This window comes from Camelina sativa, chromosome 15, assembly GCF_000633955.1.
Source record: "Camelina sativa cultivar DH55 chromosome 15, Cs, whole genome shotgun sequence".
Classification (NCBI taxonomy): domain Eukaryota; kingdom Viridiplantae; phylum Streptophyta; class Magnoliopsida; order Brassicales; family Brassicaceae; genus Camelina; species Camelina sativa.
Genome location: NC_025699.1, coordinates 10293084 through 10306992, shown reverse-complemented (window position 1 = coordinate 10306992; position 13909 = coordinate 10293084). Strand labels below are relative to the sequence as shown.

Sequence of the window (13909 nt, the reverse complement as noted above, 5' to 3'; positions counted from 1 at the left end):
ATCAAAGGAGCTGTGGCAGTGTGAAGTAATAACGAGCAAAAGAGTAGGGATTGTTTGGGTACTACAAATATATATGTAGCAATAGCAAAGGGACAAATCAATTACATATAGTAGTCTAACGCCCTAAGAGTTTTAGGTCCTTGTCGGAACTCTAAAAATCTTATATGAAACCAACCTAACCAAAAAACAAAGTCTTTTACGATTGTTTTTTGCTTCTGGAGTTAAAAAGAAAAAAAAAACAAAGTTGGATTGGTTCATTTTATGACAAAAATTTGACCTTTCCTCTTATGTATTTTATTATTTTAGTGGTTTTGCCAAGTCGTGGAGTTTCAGTTTTTTTTTTCTTCCCTACTACCACACACGTGTTTGCAGAGTCTCTGCACGTGTCGAACCTGGTACATGTCAGTTAGTAAATTTGCTTCTTTGTTTAGTTTAAGTGTCTGTGGTTCTTTTATGTGTCTGTATGTTCATAAATTCATAACTACTACTAATAAACATGATAATGGCAATATTTAAAAACAAACTTTGTATGGTTTTGTAATATGGATTTATCGAATACTAATACTACTTAAATATGAATATGTGTGTGTGTGACATTTATTACTTGTTTTGTGTAAGACTATGGGCATTGGTGTCCCATGGTTTTTGGTCCCCCAAATTTAATATTATTACTTTGAAAGTTTCTTATTTCTAGTAGGAGCATTGGTGTCCCATGGTTTTTGGTCCCCCAAATTCAAATTCTGTTTTTTGCACTTGTTGCCTAAGGATGACTGCAACTCAAGTAACATATTAACTAATTAAGCATGAATGCAACTCAAGTAATGTTGGTTGAGCAGAACTTGCAAGTAACTGCTGTAATTAGCTATACATCAGTAATAAAAAAAAACACAATTGCATCAAACGGGCTTCTTGGTCTTACCGTAAGAGAAGAAAACACTTGCTCCTAAGCTTAAGTTTTTGCAGTCAAGAGGAGCTTCAAGCTCTGAGCTCACTGAGATTGTTTCAAAAGTTCCTAAAATCTTGGGAATGAAAGGGGGCAAAAGTATCAGAAGATACTATGATATCGTCAAAGAGATTATAGAAGCGGACAAGAGTTCCAAGTTTGAAAAGTTGTGTCATTCTTTGCCACAGGGTAGTAAGCAGGAGAATAAGATCAGAAATATTTTGGTTTTGAGAGAATTGGGTGTGCCTCAAAGGTTGTTATTCTCATTGCTCATCTCTAATCACCATGTCTGCTGTGGAAAAGAAAAGTTTGAAGAATCACTCAAGAAGGTTGTTGGGATGGGTTTTGATCCCACCACCCCAAAGTTTGTGGAAGCTTTATGCATTGTTTACGGATTGAGCGAGAAAAGACTAGAAGAACACTTCAATGTCTATAAAAGGTTTGGCTTAACTGTTAGCGATATATGGCAACTTTTCAAGAAGTGTCCTGCCTTTCTTGGATACTCAGAGAATAGGATATTTCAGACATTTGATACCTTAAAGAAGTGTGGTCTGTGCGAAGATGAGGTCTTGTTAGTGTTCAAGAAGAATCCACTATGCTTACGTGCTTCAGAGCAGCAGATATTGAACTCCTTGGAAACATTTATAGGCTTAGGATTCAGCAGAGATGAGTATGTGATGATGGTCAAGTGCTTTCCTCAGTGCATTGGTTATTCTGCAGAGATGGTGAAGAAGAAGACTGAGTTTGTGGTAAAGAAGATGAATTGGCCACTAAAGGACATGACTTTGTTCCCTCAGGTACTTGGTTACAGCATGGAGAAAAGGATTGTACCTAGGTGCAACGTTGTGAAAGCTCTCATGTCTAAAGGATCACTTGGAAGTGAACTCCCTCCAATGGCTTCTGTTTTGGCATGTACCGATCAAGCTTTCTTAAACAGGTACGTGGTGAAGCATGATGATAAGCAGTTACCTGTACAATACAAAGAAGACACCTATAAAACAAACAAGCCAAGAGGAAAGGGGGAAAAACTATCAGGGAATCTACCCATCTACACACACACACAGAGGCAAGCATATCTCTGAGAAACTCGAGAGTCAACTTAGTCTAAGGAAGCGGATACTTATCCTCCATCAATCACCTTCTCAACGCTAAGCTGAATCATCAACCACCGGAGGAAGCTTCAAAACTCCATCAACAGTAACACAAGTTCCCGTCGCTACCAACTTAGAGAGATCATAAAGAGACGAATCAACCATAACCTGAAGATTCGCTGGACAAGATCCATCGTTCACCGCAAGGAAAGCAAAAGCCCCTTTCCCTTGCTCTCTTCCGGTTTTAACCCACCCTCCGATTCGAACTTTTTGACCGGCGAGACTAGCTCCGCCGTCTAGTCGACCTAGAATCGATTTAATCAGAACAGGGTTGGAAAATTGGGCTCTCTGCACCGTGGGTCAATCGTTACCCAATGCAACGGCGGCTAACTCGTTCGCTGGTGGCACAAGATCTCTCCATCTCTGCAATCTGAAGTTTTCCCACAAGAGGAGCTTGATCAGTTTCAGAGACGAAACGCAAAGCCTGAGGATATCAAAAGTCTTCTCCCAATCACCACCTTCCACGTGTTCAAGTAGACGGACGAAAAAACGTCCCAAATTAAGAGACGTTTCTTCTGAATTAAGCATTTTTGATTTATTTTAAAACAGAAAAAAAAACGAGAGACGGCTCAAGTGTACGCCATTGCACATGGTCTAAGTTCAAGAAAGAAGAAAACTCAGAAAAAAAGAAAGCAGCAGTTACTAAGAAAGAAAAAGGTGAGAAACGAAACATGAGAGAGAGCTTCGAGTAAATCAAAAACTACAGTTTTCTCGGGCCAGGTGGCTTTGACTCAATCTTCTCTTCAACTTTCTTTCATTCCCTTTCTACCCCTCTTTTTTACGACTATCAATCTCCACTAATCATCACTCTTTAACTACTAAAACAGCTCTAATCAGTGCTTTTTTGTTCTGCATATCGACTCAAATGTTTACAGAAATATATCCATACAAGTGTCATAAAACTGTTTTTAACCACTGATTATAAATAGTAGTATAATTTGTCTGATTTCAGAAACAAGTACATATTTTTTTCCTTTATAGAATTTAGACAGGTGTTCTTTCAAAATACTCATAATTGTTTGTTTATTTATTTATTTATAAAAATACATCAGCCATGAGTGAAATTATATAAGTTATACAAGCCTAAAAAAGGTAAAGAGAGAAAACATTTCACCAAAACAATTCTTCTGTTTCTTCTCACTTTCTCTTGTGTTTCTTTCTTCTTCTTCCTCTTCTTCTCCCACGAAAATCAAGAAGAAAAAAAAAGTCACGATGGGAGATAATACCGCAGAAGATCACGACGACCTAGCTATGGTGGAAGCTGAAGGAGTCACGAGCTTCTCCGAACTTCTTATGTTCTCGGATGGCGTTCTCAGCTCCTCCGACCACCAACACGAGAGTAGTAGTGGTGGCGATGGTGGTGGAGAAGACAGCTTAGGTTTTGTATTCTCTGGCAAAACTGGTTCAAGAATGCTCTGTTTTAGCGGAGACTATCAAAACGACGACGCCTCGCTCTTCTTGGAACCTTCTTCTCTTCCCTCCTCCGGAGTCTCTGTTCTTGACCCTTCATGCATTAAGATCGATGATTGCAAGAACTTTAAAGACGCTTGCACGGTTGATAAATCTACTAAACCATCAAACGTAAGTCTCTCTTTTCTGATTTTTTTTTTTGTTTCTTGCATAGTTACATTTGCATGTAAAGAATTAAACATTTTGTTCTTTTGATTTTTTATGTTCTGTATAAAAAAGATGATATGTCTGTTTTGTGTTGTGAAGAAGAAGAGAACCGGAACGGGTAATGAGCATGAACCGGATCAGAATCGCAAACCGGGTAAGAAATGCAAGCGAAATCAAGATAAATCATCAGTTGGGGTTGGAACTGTAAAGGTGTGGCATTATAATTTAAAAAGACTTGCATTTTTTTTATTCTCTCAACCATAATGTTTATATAAACTTACTCATAATTTGGTGTGTGTGTTGTTAATATATAAAAAATAGGTCAGGAAAGAAAGGTTAGGGGAAAGAATCGCAGCGTTACAGCAGTTGGTTTCTCCATACGGCAAGGTGATTCTTACTTTTATAATGATGATGCTCCTCAATTATTTTGTGGATTTTAAGCAAAGCAAGACCTCTTAATAGATTTCAAACCATAAAAACCAAAAGAAATTAAAAGAATTTTATAGAATTATTGAATATTATATTCATATTGAGTTTTCCAAAAGGGAAACTTAAGAAGTCGCGATTTGGGGTAGTGTAGCATAAAATTGGCATCCAATGTGAACTTCAAAAAAGACATCAAAGACTATGAAACTTGTTGATCAATGAATTAGTATTTAGTATTATTATTTAACCATCATCATTACAAATTACATTAATGAAATGTGTACTTTTTTTTTTTGGGAGGGGTGAGGTAAAAAAAAAAGAGAATATAAACAACAACACTCTACCAAAAAAATATCCCATAAATGATACTATTTGCAATAGTTAACTTTGACTTTTCTGACTGATAAAGAATTAAATGGTCTTTAAAAAAAAAACTACTATTGACAGACAGATGCAGCTTCTGTGTTGCATGAAGCGATGGGTTACATCAAATTCTTACAAGATCAGATTCAAGTCCTTTGCTCTCCTTATCTTATCAACCACACTCTTGTAGTAAGTCTCATCTCTCTCTCTCTCTCTCTCTCTAATTATTATTTTTATTTTCAGTTCCCTAATGAGAATACTGACATGTCGGTGATGTCAGGACGGTGGAGTTGTCACCGGAGATGTTATGGCGGCGATGAAAGCGAAAGACTTGAGGAGCAGAGGGTTATGTCTAGTACCTGTCTCATCCACCGTACACGTGGAAAATTCCAACGGCGCTGATTTCTGGTCACCTGCTACGATGGGTCACACTACTACTACGTCACCGTCGACACTGCATCATCAAGGATTTTAAGACTACTGTCATAGGCTAATTATTATATATATAATATATTAGTAGCCTTTTATGTTTTTTTGGCTGAAGAAGTAACTTATTTTAGTAAAAGTGCTCTACGAAGTTTTCACCCATTCTTGTTTTTTTTTTTTGGGGTTATATGGGTGGGGCATAAAAAGGTTGAAACATCTTGTTCACGCAAAAAAAAAGTTGAAAAATCTTTTGTGTTTGTAGAATGAGAAATGAGATTTAAATTGGTCCAAGTTTGTCTCAATTTTTCGTCGATGTCGTCTCAGTCACGTCGAGCAGTGGTGGAACTGAAAGGCTACGCTTTGTTTACTCACTCACCTAAATTGTAGCGATGCCACCAAACCACATCTCTCACATTAGTTAGACGTGCAAAACGTTTGTTTATCTTACTAAACCAATTTATAACGTTACGTCCCAACTTCGAACAAAAATATGAAATAGATTGATTACTATTTATAGTATTGTTTCTGTCTTTGTGAGATACTACTGTCCATATGCTGATATGCCATCAATGAGATTCACATATCGCATGCTACTAATAGTTTATAACGTTTAAAGTGGAATGTGTTACAAGATTATTAACTTATTTTATAGGATTAGATTGCAAAAACACACAAAATTTGAGGATAATATTTGCAAAACTCACAAACTTCAATTTGTGTCTCCGATAGTGTCATTACTTCGCCGGACGGCAAGTGATAAATTTATCACTTTCTCGCTTCCTCTTCACATCTTCAGTAGAGTCCGTCTTCACTTCTTTATTCTCTCGTTCGCTCTCTCTCTCTCTTTCTACCTCTCTGGTGTTCGTCAATGGCGGTGTTTCCTATAGGCTCTCACTTCACGCCGCCGCATCAGTTGACGAAGAGACACGCCATCTCGACGTCATCCCCTATCTCTCTCTCGACCCGATTGCCACAAAATGTCTCCTTCTCGAAGTTATCAGGCTCGAGGCTTTCCAGACATAGCGTTCTCGTTAGAGCAGAGGATAAGATAAAGATCTCTTCTTCTTCTCCTTCGCTCGATGAACCAATCGATGACGATGAGGTTCGAGTTCTCACGATGCTCTCTTTTACAAAATTCAATTTTGCCAAGTACCCATCTCCTCTTTTGATTCAGTTACTTGTAGGTCATCAACGATTTTGAAATTGGATTAGTTTTCATTTCATATAGTGGTGTGATCGGAATAGCACTAAAATGCGTTTAGTAATCGATGGTCATTACTAAAGTTTATAAAAGTTTGTATCTTTGTTATATGATCCACAGGATTTGATGGACTCATCAGGAACATGTGACCCTATATGCTCGGTTGATGAGCCTAGTTCGAGTTACTTTGAGGCGAATTACCAACCAAAGACAGATATAATCAAAGCGCTTGCTGTTCTTGCAGCAGCTCTTACAGGAACAGCTGCCATTAATCATTCCTGGGTTGCTGCTAATCAGGTTTGATTCTTTGTGTTATGTTCTGTTGGTTCCAAACTCAAAATGAAGGATTAATGGTAATAGTTGTTATATCTCTGGACAATGTCATGATACAGGATATTGCTATGGCATTGTTGTTCGTAATAGGATACGCTGGAATCATCTTTGAAGAGTCTTTAGCTTTTAATAAAAGTGGAATAGGACTTTTGATGGCTGTGAGTTTGTGGGTTGTGCGGAGCATTGGGGTAAGAATGAATGACATCAATTTGTCTATCGAGTCCTTGATGTGTATATGATTTATTTATTTTATTTGTGAATTTTGAATTTTTCTTGTGATAGGCTCCTTCAACTGAGATAGCTGTTTTAGATCTTCAACATGCAACAGCTGAAGTTAGTGAAATTGTATTTTTCTTGCTTGGTGCAATGACCATTGTGGAGATAGTTGATGCTCATCAAGGGTTTAAGTTGGTTACCGATAATATTACTACTCGGAAGCCAAAGACACTTTTATGGGTGGTATGTTTATCTCTCTCTCTTGGAAATTGTTCGCTTCAGTCTCCTCTTCTTCTTTTTATTACTCTGGACATTCTCTTTACTCTTAGAGTTGACATGGTGTTGCAGGTCGGCTTCGTGACTTTTTTCCTCAGTTCGATTCTAGACAATCTGACCTCTACCATTGTCATGGTTTCTTTACTGAGGAAACTGGTTCCTCAATCAGAATACCGCAAGTATGGAAACCTTTTCTTAGTGCTCCTATAAGTTAGTTTATTTGTTAAGCTGTTCACAATGGAAAATATATTGACTTCTTAGAACTTAGATATAGACCTTAAAATTATCAAGGAATCGTATTGGCCATGCCATGATGTAGATTTTCGAGTTTGTTTTACCGGTTGCTGTAAACTCTATTTTGTTTTGAGTGTTATTATCGAAATATTGTTAGTTGACACGCTCAGTAAACCAATGGCAGACTTCTAGGAGCTGTTGTGGTAATAGCAGCAAATGCAGGAGGAGCATGGACTCCAATTGGTGATGTTACTACAACTATGTTATGGATTCATGGTCAAATATCCACCTTACCGACTATGCTGGTACTCCTTCTCTTCTCAGATAGTCAGTTAATGTTATCACAATACCTCATTTCCTTTCTTAAGTGCAAGTCACACACACTGTAAGGAACGTCGAATGTTTAGAAGTAGGACTGTATAGTTCATGAGTTTAGGTTGGTTGTTTAGTAAGGAGCTTGATTCTGAAAGTGGCGGAGGTTACAGCTTACAACTAAGGTTCCTTTCACTAGTGTATCGGGTTTTGGATATAGGAAGTTCATGGATTTTGTATTTGTCTCGGAAAGAAAGAAAGTAAAGTTTGGCCTAAGCCCCAGTGGTTCTGTAGTTACTTTATGTTTTAAAGCCTTTGTTGGAGCTTCTTATTGTGATCATGGTACAACAGCTGCTTTTTGTTACTCCAACATGCTCCCAGGAGTTTGAACTGTATAGACAAAAGTGTAAAAGTATTCACCTATTTGATCATCGATTTTAAAATCCCTGATGGAGGTTTACATTCTTTCCTTTCAGGACCTATTTATACCTTCTGCCGTTTCTCTTGCTGTTCCACTAGCCCTCTTGTCCTTAACCAGGTTATAAGTTCTTCTTGCATTCTCAAACAGAACGGGAGACTATGTTGGCCTTCGGTTGTCACGTAAATGTTTGCACTGCAAAGACTGATTTATGCAAGTTTAATTTTCTTCCTCAGTGAGGTAAATGGAAAGGAACAAGATTCTAAAGATGTAATGGCTTCTGAAAAGATGGCTCCAAGAGGAAAGCTAGTTTTTGGAGTTGGCCTTGGAGCATTGGTATTTGTTCCGGTCTTTAAAGCTCTTACTGGATTACCTCCTTACATGGGTATCTTGTTGGGTCTTGGAGTTCTCTGGATTTTGACGGATGCCATTCATTACGGTGAATCAGAAAGACAAAAGCTCAAAGTACCTCAGGCCTTATCTCGAATTGACACACAAGGCGCTCTGTTTTTCCTGGGGATTCTTTTGTCTGTTAGCAGGTATTAAATCAACTGATCATCTCCAAACTCTAATGTTCCACTACTCTCACTAATTCAAAATATTTTGTGATGTTCTTACTCATTCTTCAGCCTTGAGGCAGCTGGGATCCTCCGAGAGATTGCAAACTACCTTGATGCTAATATACCCAATGTTGAGCTAATCGCAAGTGCTATCGGTGTTGTATCAGCAATCATAGACAATGTTCCATTGGTTGCAGCTACTATGGGGATGTATGATCTCACAGCATTCCCTCAAGATTCTGAATTTTGGCAGCTCATTGCATTCTGCGCCGGCACTGGTGGTTCCATGCTTGTCATCGGTTCTGCTGCTGGTGTAGCCTTCATGGGGATGGAGAAAGTTGATTTCTTTTGGTACTTCCGAAAGGTAAGATACATTCTTCTGGCTTTTCTAAGGTTTAACTACACAAACTGAAACTCAATACTCTTGAGGCTATGAACAAGAAACTTAAGTTTTTGTTTCCTCCATGCAGGTTAGTGGTTTTGCTTTTGCTGGTTATGCTGCTGGTATTGCGGCTTACCTTGCAGTTCATAATCTTCATTTGTCGATCCCAACAACGGTGGCTCAGATCCCATTTCTCCCCGGTTCATAAGGTGCATCAATCTCTGTGTTCCTTCTCTTGAGAAAACAGGACAAAGGCAAAATCTCTGGCTGGCTGCAATAGTAACATATCATTTCGTCGACATGCTCTTTGGAAAATAATCAACTATGTAATTTGTTTCATATACACTCGATTGTATAATCATTATACAGAATGAATCATCCAATTTGAGTATTACCCTTTTTGGGGTTTTATGTGCATCCATGTAAAGTATTAGCCTATAGTTTAAGAAAAACAAACTCTTCAATGGCAGAAATGTCTCCGATTTTCTTCAAAGTCTCTTTGGTTGGTTGTTCATCTACTCCTATTGCCATCACAGCTTGCTTCCCTGGAACGATTCGACCAACACTCATGAAGCTCACATTCACGTTTTCATCTCCTAAGATGCTAGCAACTCTACCAATCATCCCAGGCTGATCAACTTGTCTGCAAAGAATCACACTCCCTTCTAAACTCACATCCACACCAAATAACCCCACTTTAGTTAGACTTGGAACCCCTTGTTTCACTCTGCCTTCTACTTTGATCTCACCAGACTCTGATAACGCACTGGCGAATCTTGATTCTACGTTTGCGATCCGAACAGTTATGTATTCAATTGGATTCTCTGGTGAGCCGTCTAGAACCATACGTTCTTCTGAGATTTTGACTCCTCGTTGTTTAGCAACATAATCAGAGTTAACCAGGTTTATGAATACGCTGGAAATGGGTTCGATGAGTCCCTTTATGACCATGGCACGGAGAAGTCTAGTGTCAAGATCATCAGGAGCTCTCGAAGAAGCATAAGTCACTTTCACAGCATTCACACCGCTTCCACCGGTTACCAATTGTACAGCTAGCCTCCCAAGCTTCTCAGCCAGCACAACGTACGGTTTCAGCTCCCTCAATACCTGAAAACAGATAGCCACTGAACAATGTCAAAGAATTTGCAGGAGAAATCAAAATCATTACTTGAAATATCACCAAGAACTAGAATAATGAGACTTGAAATTACCTCTAGTGGAACCATTGGTGCATTGACGGCGGTAGCAGCAAGTTCTCCTCTCAGAGCCCCAATAACAGCTTCTGCGACTTCGATAGCCACTCCTTCCTAGGCGCCAGGTAAATTTTCAGGTGAGAAGAACTAAATGCAGTTAAGGCAAAATCGTGTATATAGAGTATGTAATACCTGAGCCTCCATGGTACTGGCACCAAGATGAGGCGTGGCAGTAACACTCTCATGTAACACCAACTTGTTATCCTTAACAGGTGGCTCAACAGTGAAAACATCAAGAGCTGCCTGAGCAACAATACCCGAATCAAGCGCTCTCAAAAGAGCTTCCTCGTCAATAACTCCACCACGAGCAACATTAACAATACGCACACCTTTTTTCATTCTCGCAAACGTCTCATCATTCAGAAGCTTCGAAGTAGCAGCAGTGAGAGGCAAATGCAAAGAGATAAAGTCTGCAGTTGAAATAGCTACTTCAAAGCTAACTAACTCCACACCAATGGCACGTGCACGGTCCGCTGGTGCATAAGGATCATGCGTAATGACATGCATCCCAAGTCCCCTAGCTCGTCTAGCAACCTCTGATCCAACTTTACCAAAACCAAGAATAGCAAGAGTCTTCCCCACAAGTGAAACACCTATATACTTGTTTCTCGTCCACTTCCCTGCAAACAAAACACTCACATCTCTAACCATTTCACAATCGCAATAACTCAAATACAGAACATACAATAACTCCAGAATCAGAGTTTGAAACTAACCAGCTTTGATAGAAGCATCAGCTTGAGCAACATTCCTAGCCATGGCGGTCAAAAGAGCAATACCGTGCTCAGCAGCAGCGACGGTGTTAGCAGTGGGAGCATTGACAACCAAACAACCATACTCAGTGGCAGCAGCCAAATCAACGTTATCAATCCCAACTCCAGCGCGTCCAACAACCTTAAGCCTTCCTCGCGAAGACTCAAACACATCTCTACCAACTTTAGTACCACTCCTCACGATAAGCGCATCACATAGAGAGATCTTCGTGCAAATCTCCTCGAGACTCAGATCATAAGAGCAATCCACATTAGCGTACTTTTTTAGCAGATCAATCCCCGCTTGGCCGAGCTTCTCCGTTACGAGAATCGTCGGCTTCCCTCCTCCTCCTCCTCCGGTACAAGACGTAGTAACGAGGATGATACGTCGCCTCTGACGGAAGGAGGGAGTAGTGACGAGCCTTGAGGAGAAGATCGATGATAGATTCAGAAGCGTCGTCGTCGACATAGAGATGGCGGGAATCTATAGAGGGGAATGTAAGTAGAGGTGTATGTATCGTCTGCAACAGAGTAGAGAGAGAGATATGGGCATCATCTTCAGGGGTTGGCTTTTGTGGGGTTTAAGTGTGTTGTTGTGGATTCCCCCATATCCTCACTGCTTGGTTGATTTTTCAAACTTTATATATAGAAGAAATATAATAACTTTATTATAATCTTTTTTATTTTCCTACTACAGAATAAAAATACAATTTCTGTAACCAATCATTTATACATTATATTATGTGCAAAAGAACCATATTAAGTGATTTTAAATATTTTTGTAACCAACCATTAAAATCAACAAATTCATATCAAATTAATTTTAGAATAGGAAACATAACCTTCAAACTTTCTTAAGATTCATCTTTTTTGGATTCTACTGCAACAATAATGCCACAAAGCATTCGTGTAAAACTAAAAACACCAAATTGTATTGGCCAAATAAAAAAAAAAAAAGAAACCCAAAACTTCAAGAATCTAGAACAGAGCCAACACAGACTAAAGAAGAAGAACTCAGATAAAGAGAAACAGAAAGAAATGAACTAAAATCTGTACTGTACTGTGTGTAATTCACTTTTTTCCGCTGGCTCTTGTAGCATTACAGTGACGGCTCCTTGTTGTGTGTGTTTTAAAGCTGGCTTGCAGTAATTAGTCTTGTGAACAAATAGTTTTTTTTTTTTATCACCTGCAGCGGTTGAGTAAAACCACAGTCGAAAACTAACTCTTTTTTTCTTAAACCTTGGAACCAAAACGATTCAATTGTTCAGACTTACACTCTAGTACCTACTGATGTTTTTTCTCTTTGCTTACGGGCATTGGAAACTTTCTTGAGACACTTCGAACGAATTTAGAAGTCGAATTCAGTTTATCATCAATGTGGTCTTGGTATGTCTCATACACTATAGGAAAAGAAAGGCTGAGCAGAACTCCTGCAAGACACATACAAAACAGAGACGCATTAATTACTCATATCAAGTTATCAAGCAAGATATAAACACAAAAGAAAAAGTTAGCCGCTCACCAATGTAGACAAGAGTGAGAGAGTTGATCAAGGTCCCAACATAGGAGATAACCAACAAGACAAATGAAACCTGTTTCACAGCAACAAACCAACGATATGTTAACCGTGTGATACATAAATGCAGAAAATATCCAGATTCAATAATATACAATAACCAGTTTAACCAAGTTGTGAAATTAAAGATTAGACTATAACCTGAAGGAGACGAATCGGACTTCTAGCTATGGTGATATCACTTGCAATTGACAGCACATAATTGATACATCCCCGAAGATCATCAGCAGCCTTGATCGCAAACTCCTCAGGGATTTCCATATTCGGAACTGGAGGCAAGGGTCTGCAACATGGAACTTTTACTTATAAGAATAAGTCAATAGACAAACACATGACACGACTTCTTACATCACAGTTCCAGTGATCTTAAGCTTTCATAGTTTCAAATGGTGAAGCAGTAACTTAAAATACATTATAGGTAGATGTTTAAGCTAATGCACTCTCTCTACTACCAAGAAAATCCAGCAATGCCACATAAAGGTTTCATCTTTTCTCATAACAAAACACACCTAAAAAAAAAAAGAAAGAGCCAGAGATTACCGGTTGAGTACTGTAGCAGACTTAGCCCACAAGAAGAGGATCGCAACAAGAAGAAGCAGAACATTGGAGACGAAAGACAAGAGATTGTATCCAGCTCTCTCGAATAAGAACCAAAACCCGGTAGAAGCAACTAGCAAAATCACTGCACCAGTCCGGTTTCTCCATAACAGCAAATCAGCAACTGCAGAATTTTCCCAGTACCACCCAAAAGATTCAAAACTCAATTTTAGCATTTAAGAACACAAACGTTCACATGTCGAGAGATTCTTAAATGTCCCTTAAAAAAAACGTCAAATTTGATAAAAAAAAAAAAAAAAAAAACTATGATCAAATTTAAAACTTTCCCAAATGCACTTAACAATCGAATAAAACCCTAAAACGTAATCGATCAATCCAGCAGTACCCCAAACCAACGTAGAAATCGATTGAATCGGAACTGAAACTCGAAGAGCCACGACGACTTCGATAGCCAATTGTAAAGAACCCAAATTTGGGTTAAGATGAACACAACTAATGATAATGAGACAAACCTGAGCCACCACCAAGAGATTGATGAACAGAAACGGAATCTCCCATGGCGGATCAGTTAGGGTTCTTCCGCATAGAAGTTTGTAATTGTAAAGGCAAAATGAAATTTTACGAATCGATGTCTTGAGTCGAAAGATTTGCTTGGTGATCGCCGAACAACGCAACTGCTTTGAATGATGATGATGATGAATCGTGCCTCCTCTCTTCGTACATCAAAAAAAAAAAGATTAAAGATTTTTCCTTTACGCTTCGGCGACAAAGTTTTAAGAAAATTTTAATTAGTTGTATCAAATTTAAAAGTAATTTTTGTTTCTTTATTTTTTCTTTTTAATTATTAAAACTTTTGCCTTCTATAATACTTTTAGCCCAAAGTTGGTTGGCAATTATAAAGAAGACACCGAA

General features: G+C 38.6%; 5 protein-coding genes across 6 annotated transcripts in view; 3 read left to right on the top strand and 2 right to left on the bottom strand.

Annotated features, from left to right (window-relative positions):
- The window catches only part of LOC109129088 (transcription termination factor MTERF4, chloroplastic-like), a 3350-nt gene extending 1325 nt beyond the window's left edge, over positions 1-2025 (top strand). Inside the window, exon 2 of the mRNA XM_019236702.1 lies at positions 928-2025. Coding sequence (XP_019092247.1) covers positions 928-2025 — 1098 coding nt within the window. The remainder of the gene's footprint in view (positions 1-927) is intronic.
- On the top strand, positions 2082-5088 carry LOC104746339 (transcription factor bHLH113-like). 2 transcript variants are annotated; one of them, XM_010467798.2, is made up of 5 exons: positions 2082-3675; positions 3814-3921; positions 4033-4098; positions 4585-4689; positions 4781-5088. In XM_010467798.2, the coding sequence occupies exons 1-5, from the start codon at positions 3307-3309 to the stop codon at positions 4973-4975; spliced, it is 843 nt and encodes a 280-aa protein (XP_010466100.1). In that variant the 5' UTR covers positions 2082-3306; the 3' UTR covers positions 4976-5088. The 2 variants fall into 2 exon arrangements, with proteins under 2 accessions (XP_010466100.1, XP_010466099.1); XM_010467797.2 differs by having other exon boundaries at positions 2982-3675; positions 3811-3921.
- On the top strand, positions 5621-9275 carry LOC104765814 (Na(+)/H(+) antiporter NhaD). Its single transcript, XM_010467790.2, has 10 exons — positions 5621-6028; positions 6248-6424; positions 6520-6648; positions 6743-6919; positions 7025-7131; positions 7371-7491; positions 7975-8036; positions 8153-8455; positions 8546-8840; positions 8947-9275. The coding sequence occupies exons 1-10, from the start codon at positions 5795-5797 to the stop codon at positions 9064-9066; spliced, it is 1725 nt and encodes a 574-aa protein (XP_010466092.1). The 5' UTR covers positions 5621-5794; the 3' UTR covers positions 9067-9275.
- Positions 9160-11480, bottom strand: LOC104746336 (D-3-phosphoglycerate dehydrogenase 3, chloroplastic). Its single transcript, XM_010467792.2, has 4 exons — positions 10828-11480; positions 10244-10731; positions 10070-10165; positions 9160-9965 (listed from the first exon to the last, which is right to left on the bottom strand). Exons 1-4 carry the CDS (start codon positions 11330-11332, stop codon positions 9294-9296), a joined length of 1761 nt encoding a protein of 586 aa, XP_010466094.1. The 5' UTR covers positions 11333-11480; the 3' UTR covers positions 9160-9293.
- Positions 11704-13848, bottom strand: LOC109124454 (reticulon-like protein B11). The gene is made up of 5 exons (XM_010467789.1): positions 13510-13848; positions 12980-13160; positions 12581-12722; positions 12386-12455; positions 11704-12293 (listed from the first exon to the last, which is right to left on the bottom strand). The coding sequence occupies exons 1-5, from the start codon at positions 13553-13555 to the stop codon at positions 12148-12150; spliced, it is 585 nt and encodes a 194-aa protein (XP_010466091.1). The 5' UTR covers positions 13556-13848; the 3' UTR covers positions 11704-12147.

What these genes read in the sequence shown, in the direction of transcription:
- LOC104746339 (XM_010467797.2), top strand. Translation starts at nt 3,307, where the DNA reads ATGGGAGATAATACCGCAGAAGATCACGACGACCTAGCTATGGTGGAA. An exon ending in TTGGGGTTGGAACTGTAAAG is followed by an intron (nt 3,922 to 4,032) that starts GTGTGGCATTAT and finishes TATAAAAAATAG; the next exon opens with GTCAGGAAAGAAAGGTTAGG. An exon ending in TTATCAACCACACTCTTGTA is followed by an intron (nt 4,690 to 4,780) that starts GTAAGTCTCATC and finishes CGGTGATGTCAG; the next exon opens with GACGGTGGAGTTGTCACCGG.
- LOC104765814 (XM_010467790.2), top strand. Translation starts at nt 5,795, where the DNA reads ATGGCGGTGTTTCCTATAGGCTCTCACTTCACGCCGCCGCATCAGTTG. An exon ending in AACCAATCGATGACGATGAG is followed by an intron (nt 6,029 to 6,247) that starts GTTCGAGTTCTC and finishes TATGATCCACAG; the next exon opens with GATTTGATGGACTCATCAGG. An exon ending in CAAAGACACTTTTATGGGTG is followed by an intron (nt 6,920 to 7,024) that starts GTATGTTTATCT and finishes ATGGTGTTGCAG; the next exon opens with GTCGGCTTCGTGACTTTTTT.
- LOC104746336 (XM_010467792.2), bottom strand. Translation starts at nt 11,332, where the DNA reads ATGTCGACGACGACGCTTCTGAATCTATCATCGATCTTCTCCTCAAGG. An exon ending in TGATGCTTCTATCAAAGCTG is followed by an intron (nt 10,732 to 10,827) that starts GTTAGTTTCAAA and finishes TTTTGTTTGCAG; the next exon opens with GGAAGTGGACGAGAAACAAG. An exon ending in CACCAATGGTTCCACTAGAG is followed by an intron (nt 9,966 to 10,069) that starts GTAATTTCAAGT and finishes ATCTGTTTTCAG; the next exon opens with GTATTGAGGGAGCTGAAACC.
- LOC109124454 (XM_010467789.1), bottom strand. Translation starts at nt 13,555, where the DNA reads ATGGGAGATTCCGTTTCTGTTCATCAATCTCTTGGTGGTGGCTCAG. An exon ending in ATCTCTTGGTGGTGGCTCAG is followed by an intron (nt 13,161 to 13,509) that starts GTTTGTCTCATT and finishes AAAATTCTGCAG; the next exon opens with TTGCTGATTTGCTGTTATGG. An exon ending in TCTGCTACAGTACTCAACCG is followed by an intron (nt 12,723 to 12,979) that starts GTAATCTCTGGC and finishes TCCATGTTGCAG; the next exon opens with ACCCTTGCCTCCAGTTCCGA.